This window comes from Pecten maximus, chromosome 3 (genome assembly GCF_902652985.1).
Source record: "Pecten maximus chromosome 3, xPecMax1.1, whole genome shotgun sequence".
NCBI classification, from domain to species: domain Eukaryota; kingdom Metazoa; phylum Mollusca; class Bivalvia; order Pectinida; family Pectinidae; genus Pecten; species Pecten maximus.
In genome coordinates, this window is record NC_047017.1 from 35,675,826 (window position 1) to 35,698,128 (window position 22,303).

A 22,303-nucleotide genomic window follows, 5' to 3' on the forward strand; every position below is an offset into this window, starting at 1 on the left:
CTTGATTATCTATAATTATACTAGGTGTAACCAGTAGACACATTCATTAACTATAATTATACTAGGTGTAACCAGTAGACACATTCATTAACTATAATTATACTAGGTGTAACCAGTAGACACATTAACTATAATTATACTAGGTGTAACCAGTAGACACATTCATTAACTATAATTATACTAGGTGTAACCAGTACACATTCATTAACTATAATTATACTAGGTGTAACCAGTAGACACATTCATTAACTATAATTATACTAGGTGTTACCAGTAGACACATTAACTATAATTATACTAGGTGTTACCAGTAGACACATTCATTAACTATAATTATACTAGGTGTTACCAATAGACACATTCATTAACTATAATTATACTAGGTGTTACCAGTAGACACATTAACTATAATTATACTAGGTGTTACCAGTAGACACATTCATTAACTATAATTATACTAGGTGTTACCAGTAGACACATTAACTATAATTATACTAGGTGTTACCAGTAGACACATTCATTAACTATAATTATACTAGGTGTTACCAATAGACACATTCATTAACTATAATTATACTAGGTGTTACCAGTAGACACATTAACTATAATTATACTAGGTGTAACCAGTAGACACATTCATTAACTATAATTATACTAGGTGTTACCAGTAGACACATTAACTATAATTATACTAGGTGTAACCAGTAGACACATTAACTATAATTATACTAGGTGTAACCAGTAGACATTCATTAACTATAATTATACTAGGTGTACCAAGTAGACACATTCATTAACTATAATTATACTAGGTGTTACCAGTAGACACATTCATTAACTATAATTATATTAGGTGTTACCAAGTAGACACATTCATTAACTATACTTATACTATGTGTTACAGTAGACACATCATAACTATAATTATATTAGGTGTAACAAGTAGACACATTCATTAGCTATAATTATACTAGGTGTTACCAGTAGACACATTAACTATAATTATACTAGGTGTAACCAGTAGACACATTCATTAACTATAATTATACTAGGTGTTACCAGTAGACACATTCATTAACTATAATTATACTAGGTGTTACCAGTAGACACATTCATTAACTATAATTATACTAGGTGTTACCAGTAGACACATTCATTAACTATAAGTATACTAGGTGTAACCAGTAGACACATTAACTATAAGTATACTAGGTGTAACCAGTAGACACATTAACTATAATTATACTAGGTGTAACCAGTAGACACATTAACTATAATTATACTAGGTGTTACCAGTAGACACATTCATTAACTATAATTATACTAGGTGTAACCAGTAGACACATTAACTATAAGTATACTAGGTGTAACCAGTAGACACATTAACTATAATTATACTAGGTGTAACCAGTAGACACATTCATTAACTATAATTATACTAGGTGTTACCAGTAGACACATTCATTAACTATAATTATACTAGGTGTAACCAGTAGACACATTCATTAACTATAATTATACTAGGTGTTACCAGTAGACACATTAACTATAATTATACTAGGTGTAACCAGTAGACACATTCATTAACTATAATTATACTAGGTGTAACCAGTACACATTCATTAACTATAATTATACTAGGTGTAACCAGTAGACACATTCATTAACTATAATTATACTAGGTGTTACCAGTAGACACATTCATTAACTATAATTATACTAGGTGTAACCATCTGTGACTGATGTAAAATCCCCAGAGTTATGATGTTTCTAATATTATATAATTTGTATTAGAAATCCTGCTCCTGTCTTTCTAATTATATATAATGCACAGAGTATATTGAAATCAGTGTAGCTTTAATTGTGGAGGATTATCAGTGTTACAGATGCATAACAGAAACATACAGTACACATATTAAATCTGTAGGTAACTTGTCTGAGATGGTTAACTTGTTTGAGATGCATTATGGGTAACTTGTTTGAGATCAGAAATGCAATCTTTGTTGTTTGATATTGTAGTCCCCCAGCCACCATGAGTCCTGAGATCACTAAATGTACCTACATAATGTGTGGTATCTTGGAGAACTTGTGTGGGGATGTGTGTTACTCCGGCCCCAGAGTCTGCTGTGATGGCGTCCTACATGACAGTCAGCTAGGCTTTGACTGCTGTGGCCAGGACTACACTGCTAAACAGAATCCTGGTGATGTCTGCTGTGGTGGACAGTTTCACAGAAAGATCAATGATTACAAGTGCTGTAAAGACAGGTAAGAACATGCATGAGGACAGGAGACACATAAGGACAAGTAGGACAGATACACAAGGACAGGTTGGACCGACATACATGGACAGGCAGGACAGACACACAAGGACAGGTTGGACAGACACACAAGAACAAGTAAGACAGACACACAAGGACATGTTGGACAGACACACAAGGACAGGTTGGACAGACACACAGGGACAAGTAGGACAGACACACAAGGACAGGTTTGACAGACACACAAGAACAGGCAGGACAGACACACAAGGACAGGTTGGACAGACACACAAGGACAGGTTGGAAAGACACACAAGGACAAGTAGGACAGACACACAAGGACAAGTAGGACAGACACACAAGGACAGGTTGGACAGACAAACAAGGACAATTGGAAATTAACATGGCCAACAGGCAGCCATCATGGATTTTGATAATTTTTTGATAAGTTTGTTATCACTATTTCACAGAAAGTTCCAAAGGGATCTTTCTCAATTTTCATATGTAAGTTCCCCTTGGTCCCTAGTTATGCATATCGCATTTTGGGACTGATCAAGAACAACATGGCTGACATGCAGCCATCTTGGATTTTGACTGCTATATTGTACTATATCGAGTAATTAAATGTTTTGAAAGAAGAGTGAAAGAAGGAAAAAGAAGAGAAAAGATCAGTCTTTCATTTGACTAATATAGATCATTCAATAGTGGGTGCCAAGATTTCTCAGGGATCTCTTAAAACATTGAATGTACAAGATAATATATGTATAATGAACAAGCAGAAAGACTCAACTGGACATTTCTGTTTTACAGATATGTGAGGGTTCAGACGGGGGAGGTTTGCTGTGAGGACAGGTATGAGGACCGCATCACAGTAGGGATCGGAGACAAGTGCTGTGGGTCTATACCGTACTCCTACATGGGGGCCCAGGTGTGCTGTGGAGGTAAGCATATAAGTACAGGTGATGTTTTGTGTTCTGATCAACAATCTCTAAAGATTTCAATGTCAATAGAGGATCGTCAGTAAAAATTAGAAAAGGATAACAATCAGAAACTGGATGTTGGATGACTTAACAGATTAATGAAATCTTCATGTCCTGACAGACCAGCTGTATGATGGCTACAACCAGCAGTGTTGTGGTGGGGCGGTGATCCCCAGACACATGGCCTGTTGTGGAGATGCATTAGAGGGAAGTGCCTATACGGCTCGTCCTGGCATGGAGTGCTGTGGGATTAACTACGTCATAAGTAACCAGACTCTGTGCTGTACCAGTGACATAGGACATTCTAGGGTAAGAGACACACATGGAGTTTTTACTATCATTGTTAAATCATGTATAGAGGCTTCACTTACAGCAAGGATTAGAGCTTTTGTTTTTCACACCTCAGATGAGAAGAATCTCACTTGAATTTTTGTAAGAAAATCAAATACAGTAGCATGAGATGAAATGAAAGTTATGTTTACATAAAGATGGTCCAAAGATGACATGATATAACTGTGCACTGTTTTAATGTTTGAAAATTATGGTAAGGATTATTTTAACACATGCCTGGGCTTGCTAACTAAGCTTATTGAGAGCCTTTAATGATAGATCATCTAATTGGTCTTAAATCTCCCTTACAGTCATAGAAATTTGTTTCTACCCAGTTACTTATCTTTGCATTTTAGAGGGCCAAAGGTGACCCAGGCACAGGTCACTTATCTCCCTGTTGTTTTAGAGGGCTGAAGTTCTGACATTGATTATTACCAGACCAATATAAAAAGTTGATAAAGCAGAATTATTCTGACTACTCCTACAGCTGATAATGTCAATATTATTAAACATGTATTCTGGTACAGGAATCAGATATGTTGTAAAGTGTACCATACTGCCTTAACCATTTGATATTGAAATTTCAGGTTCATGTGTACAAAGACGAGGATATGAAGCTATCAGCCAATGAAAAGTGTTGTGGCTTGGAGACAATTTCAAACAACCTGGAATGTTGCAATTTTATTGGCTACAACCCACTAACACACATCTGTGCTGACTCATCCAATCAGGAGCCAGGTAACATTGTCTATTTCATAACCAATCAGTATATGGTTTACTTTCTGACAGATTCTGCTCTACATATTAGTTTAATGAAGGATTATATTAATTCTTATATGATCTCTCAATTAATGTTTCTGTGTATACCACGTTAATGGAGGATTATTTTGTGTCCCTATTATATCTTATGCATACTCGGAATTACCATATATACCCTGGATTTCCAAGCATACCTATAATTACAAAGCATACCAAGAGTTACCATACATACCCAGAATTACCAAACATACTCAGGATTACCAAGCATACTCAGAATTACCAAGCATACCCAGAGTTACCATACATACCCTGAATTACCAAACATACTCAGGATTACCAAGCATACTCAGAATTACCAAGCATTACCCAGAACTACCAAACATACTCTGAATTACCATACATACCCAGAACTACCATACATGAATTACCATACATACCCAGAACTACCATACATACTCTGAATTACCATACATACCAAGAATTACCATACATACCCAGAACTTACCAAACATACTCAGAACTACCAAGCATACCCAGAATTACCATACATACTCTGAATTACCAAGGCTTAGATTTTTTGTATTATATTTATAATGTCTACATTATTATACTTATACTGTTCTTACCTGATCACAGTAAACTCTATTGATACTCTCTAGAATATCTACAAAGAAACTCTGTTAGAATTGTCCCTGGTATGAATATTTGATGTATCATAATTACCACAATAAGTATTTGATAAAAGTCATGACCTTGACTAACTTGGTTAGAGATGATAGCATTGTGTTTTATTTGTGTAGGGCTTGGTTAGAGATGATAACATTGTGTTTTATTTGTGTAGGGTGTGGACTTGGTTAGAAATGATAACATTGTGTTTTATTTGTGTAGGACTTGGTTAGAGATGATAACATTGTGTTTTATTTGTGTAGGGTGTGGACTTGGTTAGAGATGATAACATTGTGTTTTATTTGTGTAAGGTGTGGACTTGGTTAGAGATGATAACATTGTGTTTTATTTGTGTAGGGTGTGGACTTGGTTAGAGATGATAACATTGTGTTTTATTTGTGTAGGGTGTGGACTTGGTTAGAGATGATAACATTGTGTTTTATTTGTGTAGGGTGTGGACTTGGTTAGAAATCATAACATTGTGTTTTATTTGTGTAGGGTGTGGACTTGGTTAGAGATCATAACATTGTGTTTTATTTGTGTAGGGTGTGGACTTGGTTAGAGATCATAACATTGTGTTTTATTTGTGTAGGGTGTGGACTTGGTTAGAGATCATAACATTGTGTTTTATTTGTGTAGGACTTGGTTAGAGATGATAACATTGTGTTTTATTTGTGTAGGGTGTGGAATTGGTTAGAGATGATAACATTGTGTTTTATTTGTGTAGGGTGTGGACTTGGTTAGAGATGATAACATTGTGTTTTATTTGTGTAGGGTGTGGACTTGGTTAGAGATGATAACATTGTGTTTTATTTGTGTAGGACTTGGTTAGAGATGATAACATTGTGTTTTATTTGTGTAGGGTGTGGACTTGGTTAGAGATGATAACATTGTGTTTTATTTGTGTAGGGTGTGTACTTGGTTAGAGATGATAACATTGTGTTTTATTTGTGTAGGGTGTGTACTTGGTTAGAGATGATAACATTGTGTTTTATTTGTGTAGGGTGTGGACTTGGTTAGAGATGATAACATTGTGTTTTATTTGTGTAGGGTGTGTACTTGGTTAGAGATGATAACATTGTGTTTTATTTGTGTAGGGTGTGGACTTGGTTAGAGATGATAACATTGTGTTTTATTTGTGTAGGGTGTGGACTTGGTTAGAGATCATAACATTGTGTTTTATTTGTGTAGGGTGTGGACTTGGTTAGAGATGATAACATTGTGTTTTATTTGTGTAGGGTGTGGACTTGGTTAGAGATGATAACATTGTTTTATTTGTGTAGGGTGTGGACTTGGTTAGAGATGATAACATTGTGTTTTATTCGTCTAGGGTGTGGGCAGGGAACCATCTGTCCTCTGGCTGTCCAAGACTTTGCCTTCTGTGACATCTGTAACTTTGACAAAGGCTCTAAGATTTGTGGGTCAGTCCCAGGTTACCGTGGTAACAATCCATCGCCTAATCCGACCCCTGACCCCACAGCTGACTGTATAGCTACAGAGGAGAGAATATTTTCAGGAATGGAATTGACATACACAGGTATAATAGAATAAAGTGGTTTTCAGCAAAAGTAAGAGGGTAAAATATCATATTTGACCATCTTCAAAAGTTTCAAAACTTGTGTACAAAAATCTAATGCACCGCTAAACAGATAAAAAAAACATTAGTGTTTCCCCCAGGGTTATAAAAGGGCATGGTAATATGTCAGGGAAAAAAGCACCCCAAAGTGTGTAATTGGTCAGAAAAGGGCACTTTGTAAATATATGATTAATATGGCTAACTTTAAGCACAGTCTCACTCACCCAGGAAGAGTTGGGTTTTTTTTTTTTGTTAATTTCTAGGATTTATACAGATAGGGGTAGTGCAAGCATTGAAACATCACTGAAGGCAACATGGCATTTTACATAGCACAATAAAGGGCATGGTGCAAAGAAAAAGTGCATGACGTCAGGGGAAAAGTGCATGGTGCAACACCATGCTAATTGGGCTTGGGGTAAACAATAAACATAGTATAGTTATATCAGATTCTACACCTTAAACAATTATAGCAGTCATCAAAGTTAAACTATTACTGGTCATGCTAAGTGATGTTTGATGTACATGTAAAAGCATGGACTACATACAGTCTTGATAGGACTTCAGATAAATTCAGAAGGCTGTCCTTGCATATTACAATGTTTGTGTGGAATCCAAAAGGGTTAGGTTAGTAATGTAAGGGTTAGGTTAGTAATGTAAGGGTTAGGTTAGTAATGTAAGGGTTAGGTTAGTAATGTAAGGGTTAGGTTAGTAATGTAAGGGTTAGGTTAGTAATGTGGATAATCAATCTGCTCTAAATGGCCTATGTTTTCAGATGATGAGCTAACTCCCTACTCCACCTATGGCTATGCTTTCGCAGCAGTCAATAGTGCTGGAGGCTCCACCAGTAGTTATACCAAGGTCATGACCTTACAGGCCCCTCCAGACAAGGTCAACCCTCCCAAGGTCAATATAGACCCCTCACAGCTTTATGTGATCGACCTCAACTGGAAGTTGCCACAAAATCCAAATGGTTAGTTAAAACAATAATGTATGCGGCTCAGTAATGTTTATAATGTATCCATAGTTTGAAAGGAAAATGAAATAGCATTAAGCTTTCATATTCAAAATGTAATACATTGTAATATTTCCTTCGTTTTTAATGTCCTTTAAAAAAGGAAAATGTCAATTATGGATACATCAAAACAAATTAACAATGGTAGAAATGATTACATACCAGCTATATCATGAACATCAACCTGGTTCCTTATAGGTTTGATAACAAGGTATATTCTGACTCGTGATGGGATAGAGCTGTACCGTGGCCTGGCCCAGCAGTATACAGACGACACAACTGTACTTCCCTATAGGTCCTACACTTATATCCTTACCGCCTGTAACACAGCAGGCTGTACAGCAAGTGACAAGGTATGTACAGCGAGTGACAACGTAGGTCTGTACATCAAGCAACAAGGTAAGTCTGTACAGCGAGTGACAAGGTTAGTCTGTACAGCGAGTGACAAGGTTAGTCTGTACAGCGAGTGACAAGGTAGGTCTGTACACAGAGTGACATGGTAGGTCTGTACAGCGAGTGACATGGTAGGTCTGTACAGCGAGTGACAAGGTAGGTCTGTACACAGAGTGACAAGGTAGGTTTTTACAGCGAGTGACACAATAACTCTGTACAGCGAGTGACAAGGTAAGTCTGTACACAGAGTGACAAGGTAAGTCTGTACAGCGAGTGACAAGGTAGGTCGGTACATCGAGTGACAAGGTAGGTCTGTACACAGAGTGACAAGGTAGGTCTGTACACAGAATGACAAGGTAAGTCTGTACAGCAAGTGACAAGGTTAGTCTGTACAGCAAGTAACAAGGTAAGTCTGTACAGCGAGTGACAAGGTAGGTCTGTACACAGAGTGACAAGGTAATAAGTCTGTACAGCGAGTGACAAGGTAAGTCTTTACAGCGAGTGACAAGGTAAGTCTTTACAGCGAGTGACAAGGTAAGTCTGCACAGCAAGTGACAAGGTAGGTCTGTACAGCAAGTGACAAGGTAGGTCTGTACAGCGAGTGACAACGTAGGTCTGTACAGCGAGTGACAATGTAGGTCTGTACAGCATGTGACAACGTCGGTCTGTACAGCATGTGACAACGTAGGTCTGTACAGAGAGTGACAAGGTTAATCTGTACAGCTAGTAACTTGTTACAGAACTTACTATCAATAAGTCCTTCCACTGACTATAATTTTTCCCCCAAATCATTGGCAGGTTACTGTAGCAACAGCAGAAGGGAAGCCAGAGGATGTTTTACCTCCTAGTGTCAATGTACTAAGTTCGTTCTCCCTGGAGATCACATGGTCACCCCCAGTCAAACCAAATGGCATCATATCTCACTACACAGTCAGATTTGAAATGGAGGATGGTTACACCTGGTCCAACACCACCATGGGGGTATCTCTGAGAGTTACAGGTAAGCACATTACAGTAATGGGATGGGCAACTTAGTGACCTTGTTGTGGAACTGGAATGGGATGAATGCCGGCGACCAGGTAGCTCAATTGCTAGAGCATCCGGCTAGTGTTCAGAGGTCCTGGGTTCGAACCCTGGTCTGGCTGTGCATTTTCCTTCTCCTATTACATTTGGCGCCAAACTAAATACCCACGGAGGTGGTATAGGGTCTAATGAGCGTCTTTGGGGTCAAAGACGTTGTTGCATTTTTCCTCTCTTATTACAACCCTCTCAGCTATAGCTTTGTGCCCCATCCATTTACGTATATACTGTATAATATGAAATGTTTGTGTGTAGTTTCTTTCATGGTTTGGAACTTTCAAATTATTTTGTGGGTACAATCTTTCATGATCAGCCCATGTAGATATAATTAATAATAATACATGTACATACAAAAATATTTGTTGTATTTATATTTGTGGTTCCATATCAACCACGAAAACACTACCAAACGTTTTATGTTGTACAGTATCATTTTGTCCAGGAAACATTCTTTTTGTTTCTTTTTCTTATATATATATATAAGGATACTCCATGTTGACAAAACTGCCAAAAACCTGTACTGTTTACCTTGCTGAGAAGTCTTGGTCAAGGCCACTATGTTACCTTACCAAGAACTCGTGGTCAGGGTCACTATGTTACCTTACCAAGAACTCGTGGTCAGGGTCACTATGTTACCTTACCAAGAACTTGTGGTCAAGGCCACTATGTTACCTTACCAAGAGCTCGTGGTCAAGGTCAAAATGTTACCTTACCAAGAACTCGCGGTCAAGGTCACAATGTTACTTTACCAGGAACTTGTGGTTAAGGTCACTATGTCAAAAATCCTGGCGACAGTTCTAGTTTTAGTTTCAATGTATATGACAGTAATGTTGTGGTACAGTCATGATTTCTGTTTCAGGCCTGACAGCATACACCCAATATAGTGTGAGCCTGGAGGTGTGTACCCAGGGAGGCTGTACGGTCAGTCCTACTGTCCTCTCACGCACCCTTGAGGATCTGCCAAAGGGTTGGTATAAATTTCTCAAACACGCTCTCTGTGTAATATAATCATTGTCTTCTTCACAAAAAGATAGTGTGCTCTCTGTAACCAGCCATGGTCGGGGAAATATATCATAGCAAAACACCTGTACAGCAACTAAAACACCCCTACAGCAACAATACTAACTTTGTAGTTCTGTTTATAAATTTTCCTTCATAACCTTTTAAATGTACATGAAATTGTGTAGAAAATATGATTAGCAGTAAATACTGTTTGTACTAATCTGGTCCTATAATCATCGCCTTGCGTTGCTCTAATCTCTTTGTTGTTCCCATTTACTTATAGAAGATACCTTTTTATTGTTCAGCAGTCAAGCACCTCTAACATATTTTGTATTTTGTATCTAGGTGTCATACCTCCCCGAGTAGTTGTACTCAGTTCCATGTCAACCCTTGTCTTCTGGAACCCTCCAAGATTTCCCAATGGAATAATCAAGTTCTACTCTATAATGAGACGATGGGCCACAGGGGCTATGTACATCTATTTTGGTCCAGGGCTGTTTACCACAGACGACTTCCTGATACCAGGGGAGACATACGACTACTTTCTCATCTGTGGGAATAATGCTGGCAATACCAGCAGCCACCCGACAACACTGACCATGCCACCCACGGCATTGGTCAATGTTCCTGCTGCGCGGGAGGTAACTGTGCTGAGTGCCACCAGTGTGTATATAGCCTGGGATGCCATTGTATCTGGACAGATTCCGATTGACCAGTACAGGGTCCTGTTAAATGCTGGTCAAGACTCTGAGGTGGACAAGGGAGTGGGACTTGACTTGTCTACAACAGTGACTGGGTTAAAGCCAAACTTTGAATACCAGGTGCGTGTGACTGCGTGTCTGGAGGGGGTATCTAATGGCTGTGCTACTGGTCCAGCCGTCGTAGTAAACACACTGGAGGCACCCCCAGAAAACCTCGCACCGCCACGTCTAAAGGCCACCGCTCCTAATGTTGTGGATGTGACTTGGACCTCGCCTCAACAGCCAAATGGTGTGATCACGCAGTATCTTATATACTACAGGGAGGCTGGCACAACAGTAGATCTTCTCATCAACAGGGTCATGGGTGATGTGATGACAATTAGACATGCTGGCCAGGATCTCCAGCCTTACACCAACTACGAGTACAAGGTGGTGGCAGGTAACTCTAAAGGAGACGTGTCAAGCACCTGGACGACAGTGCGAACATTGGAGAGTATACCAGCCGGATTGATCAAGCCTTTTATTAACTCTACAGGGGCTTTCAGCTTCCATATATCCTGGCAACCTCCAGCAAATCCTAATGGTGTTATCACCATGTACACTATACACTATCGCATCCTCAGCAACGACCCCACACAGGAGACACTGCTTCAGATGGTCCAGGTGTCAGCAAACACCCTGACAACGTCTATCAGTGGACTCGAACCATTCTCCAACTATCATGTCCATGTGTTGGCATACAACAATGTAGGGAACACCTCCTCAGACAAGGTACTGGTACAGACGGCTCAGTCCTCCCCCTCTGGACTGGCAGGTTTTGTGGTGGAGAAGATCAGTACCGGCACATCTGTAATACTGAAATGGGATATCCCTGGAAAACCCAACGGAGTCATATCCATCTATAACATTTATGAGGTAGGCTCTGCCAATGCTTTGTACAAAGGTCTGAACAGGGAATTTGAATTCCGTCGACTTCAGCCCTACACAGATTACCATGTGCAAATGGAAGCTTGTACAGTGGCAGGATGTACAATGGGGCCTCCTTACACCTTCACCACAGCAGAGACTCAACCTGATGACCAGGCCCCACCTGTCATTGGAAATGTCACGTCATCAAATGTAGTCATAACATGGATGAAACCAGTCAGTCCCAATGGTAAGATTTCCATGTACGAGGTCTTGCGACGATCCCAGACTCGAGTGGTACGTCGAAGTTTGTCCGCCTCCGAGGTAGTGTATACGACGACAAACGTTGATCAGGACAGGTATCAATATGTTGACACAGGCTTAGAGGCCTTCACAGAGTATCAGTACAGCATCCGCTCCAGTAATTCTAAGGGTTTTATACAGAGTTCCTGGACGGCCGTGTTCACTACACAAGCTGCCCCTGAGTGGCTAGCCCCACCCACAGTCTCCTTCATTAGTGGCCATCAGGACAGCCTCAACATACAGTGGGTACCACCCTCCCAACCCAACGGGATACTTCAGAGTTACCAGTTACAGAGGAACAACAGTGTGCCTCTCAGCTTCACTGTCAATGACCCTATGGAGTTCATTGATTCCAGCTTGCTGGCATACACTTGGTACAGCTACAAAGTTACAGCGTGTACGGCGGGGGGCTGTACCACTAGTGACCCCACTCACTTCCGCACCAAGGAAACAGCACCCCTGCTAGTCTCCCCACCTACCATCAACACATGGAACTCCACTACCCTCAGGCTGGAGTGGCAGAGTCCACTCACCACTAATGGGGAGATCAGTCTGTTTAAACTTCAAATGGATAATATGATGATATATTCTGGACTAGCGACTGTTCACATTCAGACAGGACTAACACCATATACAGAGTATTCTTTTATACTGACAGCATGTACAAATGGAGGATGTACTGACAGTGGTGAGGTCAAAGGTCGACCAGATGATGACATACCAATTGGTCTAAATGCCCCAATACTCAAGGTCATCAGTTCCAAATCTATAGAGATCACGTGGGGAGCTCCAAAATACCCGAATGGCATAATCAGCTCGTACGATCTGCGGAGAGATGGGGAGTTGATATATACAGAGAGTATCAGTGTGACAGGATCACTTAGGACTAGTTATGTAGACTATAACCTCGAACCTGGTACCGAGTATTCCTACATTGTCATCGCACGCAACAGGAAGGGTAGTGTAGAAAGTCTCATTTCCAGAGCCACCACATATTCTGCCTCACCAAGTGGTCTGAATCCACCAGTTTTGATGGCTCTCTCGTCAACTTCTGTCCAAGTTACATGGCAACCACCTGTACAACCAAATGGACCAATCAGAAATTACACAGTGTTTGAGAACAACAATGTTGTGTTTTCTGCTGGCCCTGAAATCCTCAGCTACATTGTGCCAGGATTAGAATTTTGGACTGAGTATTCCTTCCGAGTAAAGGCATGTACTGATAGAGGCTGTGAGCTGAGTGGCGTAACAACTGTCCGTACCCTTGAGGCTGCTCCTGAGGAGCAAATGCCCCCTAAATTGTTGGCCCTCGCAGACCAGGATGGGGCCCATGCAGGGGTACTCATTAACTGGGAGCCACCAATGAAGCCCAATGGTATTGTTGTATCGTATGAGGTATACAGGCGACAGGTGATCAGGGAGTTAACAGGTGAGGACATAGGGAAAGGATGTATCTTACTTGGGTAATTATTATTCTCTTTTTGGGAAAGAACATCTGATGGTTTTAAAATAAAAAATTATTACATATAGTATTCCAACTTGATAGGTTGATCTTGGGATTGATCAGCTTAGATATTGACTGTATTTTAATTTTCAACACAAAAATAGTTCTCTGGATTCAATTTCTTTTGATAATTTATCTAGATACCTGGTATGAATATATTATTTACTTACTGTGTTTTCATTTTTAACTGTTGAACTTACTGTTTTGTTCTGAAAAGTTTTATTATTGAAGAACACTATGAACCAGTGTGTCGGAATTAATAGTTATTATCCAAACAGAAAAACAAAACAGTGTGACACAATATCATAACAGGAAACAAAATTATTGTGTTGTTATAGGTACCTCATACGGTAAGATAGCCATGGTGTACAACTCCAGTCTGCTGCGTTACTCTGACCTTGACGACACACTCCTGGCCTTTACAGAATACCAGTACATGGTCACTGTTGTCAATCGTGCAGGGAAAGTCAGCAGCGTATGGTCAGTGGTCACTACAAAGGAAGGACCTCCACAAGGCCTCAGCCCACCAATCATCAATGTAAGTTACTGGGGTCAGCTTCATTTAAGGAGGTATGCTACCTCACGGTGTATACCTCAAAAAAAGTTCCAGTTGGTATCAAGCAGCTGTAATACTGAAAGTTTACATTAGAAAACTTAGTTGGTGATGGAGATGTAGATTTCATTCAGTGAAATTCCCACAGTATGTTTATGTGAACACAGTTATAGTTTCTAATGTATCCACACAATGTAATATGTTTGTTTTTACTGTAGTCGACCACAGCTACCAGTATAACCATGACGATCATACCTCCGACTATGCCAAATGGAGTGATTCGCTACTATGCAGTGTTAGTCAATGGTACCATGGTAAGTTTATATCAAATTGTGTCCCTATTTCTGTTTCTCTGAAATGCAATATCTTAACAATCAGATGGTGTGGTCAGATCTGGGGGGTGGGGAGAAAGAATTGCACTGTATATAGAGGGTGTGATCTCATGTCCTGTACAGAATGACATAGGGGAGACACCGTACTCCAATACTATCTAGTGTCTGAAAGTTGTTTATCAGTCTCCTACCAGTGAAAATGGGAGACTAATAGAATCTTTCACCCCTTTTGAGGTGAGAAAGGAGGAACAAAACTTGGTATACATGATCAGTATAACATGTAGTTGTGCATCCCACATTTGTTTTTGTTTTTTTTTTTCAAAAAACCTTTTTCAAAAAAAAATGGGAAATGAATAGATGCACTTCTAGCTCAGGCAGGGGACTTTGTATTGCTGTTGCAATACTATCCATCCTTGTTAGTTCAACAATACCATAACAATTCATTGTGGAGACTTATATCAAATACACAGTTTTAAAGATGTATTTCTTCCAGGGTTTATTGAATTTTGAAATAAAATGCCACATGTTTTAGAGTAGACATTTTGTGACCACAGGGAAGCAGCAGTCAGACCTTAACACAAACAGTTGGGGAGAATGTGGCCTTGATGCCTTTCACCAGATACGCCCTACAGTCCCAGGCCTGTACTGGAGGGGGCTGTGCTACCAGTGGGCCCGCCATAGCTAAGACACGGGCTGCCAAACCAACAGGATTAGGGGCCATTCGAGTGGTGGATACCAACAGCTCAACCATCCGACTGGGATGGTCCTACCCGACCAGTCCAAACGGTGACATCATCCGGTATGTCCCATCCCACAAGTCCAAATAGTGACATCATCGGTTATATTCCATTCCACAAGTCCAAATAGTGACATCATCACGTATGTCACACCCCACAAATCCAAACAGTGATATGAGGTATGCCCCATCCCACAAGTCCAAATAGTGATATCATCATGTATGTCCCACCCCACAAATCCAAACAGTGACATCAGGTATGTCCCATTCCACAAGTCCAAACGGTGACATCATCAGGTATGTCCCATTCCACAAATCCAAACGGTGACATCAGGTATGTCCCATTCCACAAGTCCAAACGGTGACATCATCAGGTATGTCCCATTCCACATATCCTAACGGTGACATCAGGTATGTCCCATTCCACAAGTCCAAACGGTGACATCATCAGGTACATTGATCCCTCGGTTGATGTTTTTTCAGTCTAATACCGTGTAAATCCTTCTTAGTTTGTATTCTGTTATGATCACACAGACTGGTCTTTTGTTGTTACAACAGGTTCCTGATCTACCAGCGGAGTGCCTGTCCTCCGACAGACCAGCCATTTCTTCAGGCATGTGTGGTGGGCGACCCCTCTATAGCCTTTGACGGTTTAGCCATAGAGAGGGCCATAGTGAGTCTGCTGCCCTACACAGCCTACGAGTTTCAGATACAGGCAGAGAACGAGGCTGGCTATGTGGACTTCCCTACCTGGGTCAGAGCAGAGACAAAGCCTACAGGTATATCATTGACAATAAGACACCTGGTTTTTATTATAAGGGCCTCACATTTGAGATATGGTATCCTATTGTTATCAGATTGTCCATCAATTGTTGGGTAGAATTTATTCCCTGCTTCATTAAAGAATGCTTTTTTAGGCCCGGGGGTCAAAGGTCAATGTCACTGTTACTATAAATAGAAAGTCAGTTAATGCACCATATCTTGAGTTTTGTAGGGTCAATTGCACTCTTAACTTTATCAAGTGTTCCTCAAAGAAAGCACAGTCTTAGATAGCTTTTCAGGCTCTAAGATCAAAGGTCAAGGTCACTGTAACTATATAGAAATTCAGTTATTGCCAATTGCAATGTAACACTCCAGTTATGTTTCTGACATATCAGTACTCTAGTTGTGATGATTTCAAGAAATTATTAGATATATGAAGATATATTTGAAAGGACCTATTGGGATCAATTAAGGATACAAACTTTACAATAACCCCTAATACTTTTGTATTGTTTTGAGAATTAAATGACAAATTTACCCAATCTATAGTTTGATCACCATTCTTTCTTCAGCCCCCCAGTATGTAAAGTTCCCACTACTGTACATGTTGGTATAACTCACCATTCTTTCTTCAGCCTCCCAGTATGTAAAGTTCCCACTACTGTACATGTTGGTATAACTCACCATTCTTTCTTCAGCCCCCCCAGTATGTAAAGTTCCCACTACTGTACATGTTGGTATAACTCACCATTCTTTCTTCAGCCTCCCAGTATGTAAAGTTCCCACTACTGTACATGTTGGTATAACTCACCATTCTTTCTTCAGCCTCCCAGTATGTAAAGTTCCCACTACTGTACATGTTGGTATAACTCATCATTCTTTCTTCAGCCTCCCAGTATGTAAAGTTCCCACTACTGTACATGTTGGTATAACTCACCATTCTTTCTTCAGCCTCCCAGTATGTAAAGTTCCCACTACTGTACATGTTGGTATAACTCACCATTCTTTCTTCAGCCTCCCAGTATGTAAAGTTCCCACTACTGTACATGTTGGTATAACTCACCATTCTTTCTTCAGCCTCCCAGTATGTAAAGTTCCCACTACTGTACATGTTGGTATAACTCACCATTCTTTCTTCAGCCTCCCAGTATGTAAAGTTCCCACTACTGTACATGTTGGTATAACTCACCATTCTTTCTTCAGCCTCCCAGTATGTAAAGTTCCCACTACTGTACATGTTGGTATAACTCACCATTCTTTCTTCAGCCTCCCAGTATGTAAAGTTCCCACTACTGTTCATGTTGGTATAACTCACCATTCTTTCTTCAGCCTCCCAGTATGTAAAGTTCCCACTACTGTACATGTTGGTATAACTCACCATTCTTTCTTCAGCCTCCCAGTATGTAAAGTTCCCACTACTGTACATGTTGGTATAACTCACCATTCTTTCTTCAGCCCCCCAGTATGTAAAGTTCCCACTACTGTACATGTTGGTATAACTCACCATTCTTTCTTCAGCCTCCCAGTATGTAAAGTTCCCACTACTGTATATGTTGGTATAACTCACCATTCTTTCTTCAGCCTCCCAGTATGTAAAGTTCCCACTACTGTACATGTTGGTATAACTCACCATTCTTTCTTCAGCCTCCCAGTATGTAAAGTTCCCACTACTGTACATGTTGGTATAACTCACCATTCTTTCTTCAGCCTCCCAGTATGTAAAGTTCCCACTACTGTACATGTTGGTATAACTCACCATTCTTTCTTCAGCCTCCCAGTATGTAAAGTTCCCACTACTGTTCATGTTGGTATAACTCACCATTCTTTCTTCAGCCTCCCAGTATGTAAAGTTCCCACTACTGTACATGTTGGTATAACTCACCATTCTTTCTTCAGCGCCGCAGTATGTAAAGTTCCCACTACTGTACATGAATGGGACAACAGCAGTGTTTGATTGGCTGCTTAGTTTTAACCTCCTGGGGGAGCTACGTGAGTTCATCTTGCTGGTTGATGGACGTGTGGTGTTTCGTGGGGTCAGCTTCATCCATCAACTCCCAAACACTGAGCAGGGTCGAAGTAAGTCCATATTTCATTACATGATATATTCGCCAACTTTAAATGCTGTGACTTTTTCACTTAAAACACACTATGATATAAACTGAATGTTATAATTTTCTCATCACAGCTATGGAGTTTGTGATAGCAGCCATTACCGAGACTGGACAGGTGGAGTCACCAGCAATTATCTTTGACCCCAATGCCATTGATAACATTGGTACTACCCCTAAGCCTACCTCTACCCCTGTACTGCTCATCCAGAAGATGTTCTACCAAGAAGTCTGGTTCATTGTACTGCTTGTTCTCATCACTGTCCTCCTTATCTTCATCATCATCGCTCTCTGTCTCCGACACATCCATGGTCGCCGTCCATACATTCGTGAGCGAACACCACTTCGTCCACGACACAGGAAGGAGTCACAACCATTCACATTCAGCAGTAGTGATGACAGTATATTTGAAACAGTAAGTTTAACTACAATAGCAGGAAATGTTGACATTGGGTATTGTATACCTGGGCATTCTTCATTTATTAATAACTCCCAAAAATTACAAAATTAAGTTCTTGCTTTAAATTCACATTGGGGTTCCTTTGAGTTCTGTTAGCTGGGGCTGAGAGCCATCAAGACAGACCAACATAAATACCTTTTAATAACCCACCTTTAGATTAGATGGGTGTAATGTGTTAATAGAAATAAATAAGAAATATCGGACAAGTTTTGAAAACTTATTGACCTTGTTTTCTGTAAATAAAATTACATTGTATATCATAAGGAATCTGAAGTACATCCAGTAACTACATGTACATATGTTATTTCCAGGAAATGTCTGGTAGGCCGTACCATGCTAGTAAGCAGGGTCACATGTTTAGTTCACGAGAGGAAGGAATCACCAATCCTGTGTTCAGTAACAGGCGCATGATGCATCTCAACTCCAGTCCTGAATCCTCATCCTCAAGATCAAAGTATGACGATGATTTTGATGATGCATTAGATGATGATGATATAGATTATCTTTGGAAAAAGGGAAGAGAAAGCACGCTGGTAAGATTTTAAAAAATATTCATCAATATTTGATCTGATATCAAACTGGTAATGTATAGCCTATGTATGTACATACCTGCCTATTGTTGATGACTTTTTTTCTATTTTTTCAGTTTGTTGAGAGATGATGACAGTTGTGACCTACCTGCCTATTGTTGATGACTTTTCTCTATTGTTTCAGTTTGGTGATAGAGATAATGACTGGTGACCTACCTGCCTATTGTTGATGACTTTTCTCTATTGTTTCAGTTTGGTGAGAGAGATGATGACAGTGGTGACCTACCTGCCTATTGTTGATGACTTTTTTCTATTGTTTCAGTTTGGTGAGAGAGATGATGACAGTGGTGACCTACCTGCCTATTGTTGATGACTTTTTTCTATTGTTTCAGTTTGGTGAGAGAGATGATGACAGTGGTGACCTACCTGCCTATTGTTGATGACTTTTTTCTATTGTTTCAGTTTGGTGAGAGAGATGATGACAGTGGTGACCTACCTGCCTATTGTTGATGACTTTTTTCTATTGTTTCAGTTTGGTGAGAGAGATGATCACAGTGGTGACCTACCTGCCTATTGTTGATGACTTTTTTCATTGTTTCAGTTTGGTGAGAGAGATGATGACAGTGGTGACCTACCTGCCTATTGTTGATGACTTTTTTCATTGTTTCAGTTTGGTGAGAGAGATGATGACAGTGGTGACCTACCTGCCTATTGTTGATGACTTTTTTCATTGTTTCAGTTTGGTGAGAGAGATGATGACAGTGGTGACCTACCTGCCTATTGTTGATGACTTTTTTCATTGTTTCAGTTTGGTGAGAGAGATGATGACAGTGGTGACCTACCTGCCTATAGCATTACAAAGGAACAGACAGTGTTTACAGATACCCACCTCTGATCTCCTCTCGTTAACAACCTGCCTTAAAGTGATTTATATATTAACTTTGATATTGTGTTTACACAGTGTGTAATTTATATGTAATTGTCTGTGGGGACGATATCAACAGACTGCAATGTAGGACTCTGTAATACTGGCAGGTATTTATGTCCGATAGATTATTCAAATGGAGGAAAATGTTACTTTCTACCGTACTGTAAATTGAGATTGTGTCTTCGTGTAAATGTGTGTTGTATCTATGATGAGAATTTGACACTATACATCAAAACTTAAATGTAGATACATTTACTGGTGGTAAGTGGACCTTATGTCTTGTTAATATGAAGGCTGATTAGGGCCGATATATCACGTGTCCATCTGGATTATCTCAATTAAGGACGTAGAGATTAAGGATTCCTAAAATTTCACAAGGTGATACGGTTAAGTATTATTTACAGGCATGAAGTAGTGATTAAACCAACTCCTAAGGTCAAGGTTACTTGGATTTCTTAAAATAGATCTAGAACAGTGCGATTTAGTATATGGAGGATTATAGTCAAGCTCTCGACAAGAAGCTACCTTTCTGTGAGTGATTAACACCTAAGAATCTGACCTATCACATGTCTGATCACACTGACAAGATATAAATCTGACCTATCACACGTCTGATTACACTGACAAGATATAAATCTGACCTATCACACGTCTGATTACACTGACAAGATATAAATCTGACCTATCACATGTCTGATTACACTGACAAGATATAAATCTGACCTATCACACGTCTGATTACACTGACAAGATATAAATCTGACCTATCACATGTCTGATTACACTGACAAGATATAAATCTGACCTATCACATGTCTGATTACACTGACTTAACGAGATATAAATCTGACCTATCACATGTCTGATTACACCGACTTAACGAGATATAAATCTGACCTATCACATGTCTGATTACACCGACTTAACGAGATATAAATCTGACCTATCACACGTCTGATTACACCGACTTAACGAGATATAAATCTGACCTATCACACGTCTGATTACACCGACTTAACGAGATATAAATCTGACCTATCACATGTCTGATTACACTGACTTAACGAGATATAAATCTGACCTATCACATGTCTGATTACACTGACTTAACGAGATATAAATCTGACCTATCACACGTCTGATTACACTGACTTAACGAGATATAAATCTGACCTATCACACGTCTGATTACACGGACTTAACGAGATATAAATCTGACCTATCACACGTCTGATTACACGGACTTAACGAGATATAAATCTGACCTATCACACGTCTGATTACACGGACTTAACGAGATATAAATCTGACTTATCACATGTCTGATTACACGGACTTAACGAGATATAAATCTGACCTATCACACGTCTGATTACACTGACTTAACGAGATATAAATCTGACTTATCACATGTCTGATTACACGGACTTAACGAGATATAAATCACATCCAGCATACCTGTATGGAGGAACAAACCTTCCATACAATATGACCCACCGTTCATGGACATCTTAATTCAACTGAAAAAGTGAAATAATTATAAAACCTGTAAAACATGACCAAGAATACCTGAAGACCTGGCATCTCAATGTATCTATAGTCCCAGCTGTATATACCTTGTATATGAAAACTGTGGACAGTAATTTTTTGACCTGCAAAGGAGGATATTTAATTGTGGTTTCACATTAATCTTAAAAGTCTATCTTTACAATGCCCATTATTAATAGATTTTATACAATAACATTTAAGTTTTTTTGTACATGTTTCCCATCTCTGACTGTAACTGTACAAATACACCTGTAAAGTTAATATATACATGTATTAACTGAAGTTATATATTACATGTAATTGAATCATAAATGACAGTTGATGTGATATCATAAGTTTGTGCAATATTGTTTTTAATGAACATTTTATGTGTTGACTACATTCCACCATATATTTATTTTCATGATATTGTTTATAATAAAATGTTTTGCAATAATCACTTTTTGTAACTTTGTTACTTACTTCTAATTTTTAGCCTTTATCTGCTTGTTTGGAGAAACACTTAACCTTAAGTGTTAAAGCTGAACTGCTTAGGCATTGTGATGAATAAAGACTTAACACCAAGAGTTTCCCTGTACAGGATTCAAATCTCATCATATATCTCTGAAGGTCTTGAGGTCATATCTGGGAGTGTAACAAGTCTAAAGGTCATATCTGAGAATGTTACAAGTCTAAAGGTCAAATCTGGAAGTGTAACAAGTCTATAAGTCATATCTGGGAGTGTAACAAGTCTGGAGGTCAAATCTGGGAGTGTAACAAGTCTGGAGGTCAAATCTGGGAGTGTAACAAGTCTAAAGATTATATCTGGGAGTGTAACAAGTCTTGAGGTCATATCTGAGAATTTAACACGTCTAAAGTTCAAATCTGGGAGTGTAA

The 22,303-nt window shown here is 39.4% G+C and overlaps 1 protein-coding gene across 1 annotated transcript in view; it reads left to right on the forward strand.

Annotated features, from left to right (window-relative positions):
* Window positions 1-21,864, forward strand: part of LOC117322734 (usherin-like) — an 82,544-nt gene extending 60,680 nt beyond the window's left edge. Inside the window, exons 49-66 of the mRNA XM_033877673.1 lie at window positions 2,020-2,265; window positions 3,069-3,199; window positions 3,360-3,547; window positions 4,156-4,306; window positions 6,324-6,530; window positions 7,342-7,539; window positions 7,780-7,934; window positions 8,773-8,974; window positions 9,914-10,021; window positions 10,402-13,395; window positions 13,809-14,008; window positions 14,242-14,337; window positions 14,910-15,154; window positions 15,650-15,870; window positions 17,750-17,929; window positions 18,039-18,376; window positions 18,733-18,954; window positions 19,760-21,864. Of these exons, the coding sequence (XP_033733564.1) occupies window positions 2,020-2,265; window positions 3,069-3,199; window positions 3,360-3,547; window positions 4,156-4,306; window positions 6,324-6,530; window positions 7,342-7,539; window positions 7,780-7,934; window positions 8,773-8,974; window positions 9,914-10,021; window positions 10,402-13,395; window positions 13,809-14,008; window positions 14,242-14,337; window positions 14,910-15,154; window positions 15,650-15,870; window positions 17,750-17,929; window positions 18,039-18,376; window positions 18,733-18,954; window positions 19,760-19,846 (6,169 nt within the window). The 3' untranslated portion in view covers window positions 19,847-21,864. The remainder of the gene's footprint in view (window positions 1-2,019; window positions 2,266-3,068; window positions 3,200-3,359; window positions 3,548-4,155; window positions 4,307-6,323; window positions 6,531-7,341; window positions 7,540-7,779; window positions 7,935-8,772; window positions 8,975-9,913; window positions 10,022-10,401; window positions 13,396-13,808; window positions 14,009-14,241; window positions 14,338-14,909; window positions 15,155-15,649; window positions 15,871-17,749; window positions 17,930-18,038; window positions 18,377-18,732; window positions 18,955-19,759) is intronic.
* The last annotated feature ends 439 nt before the right edge of the window (window positions 21,865-22,303 follow it).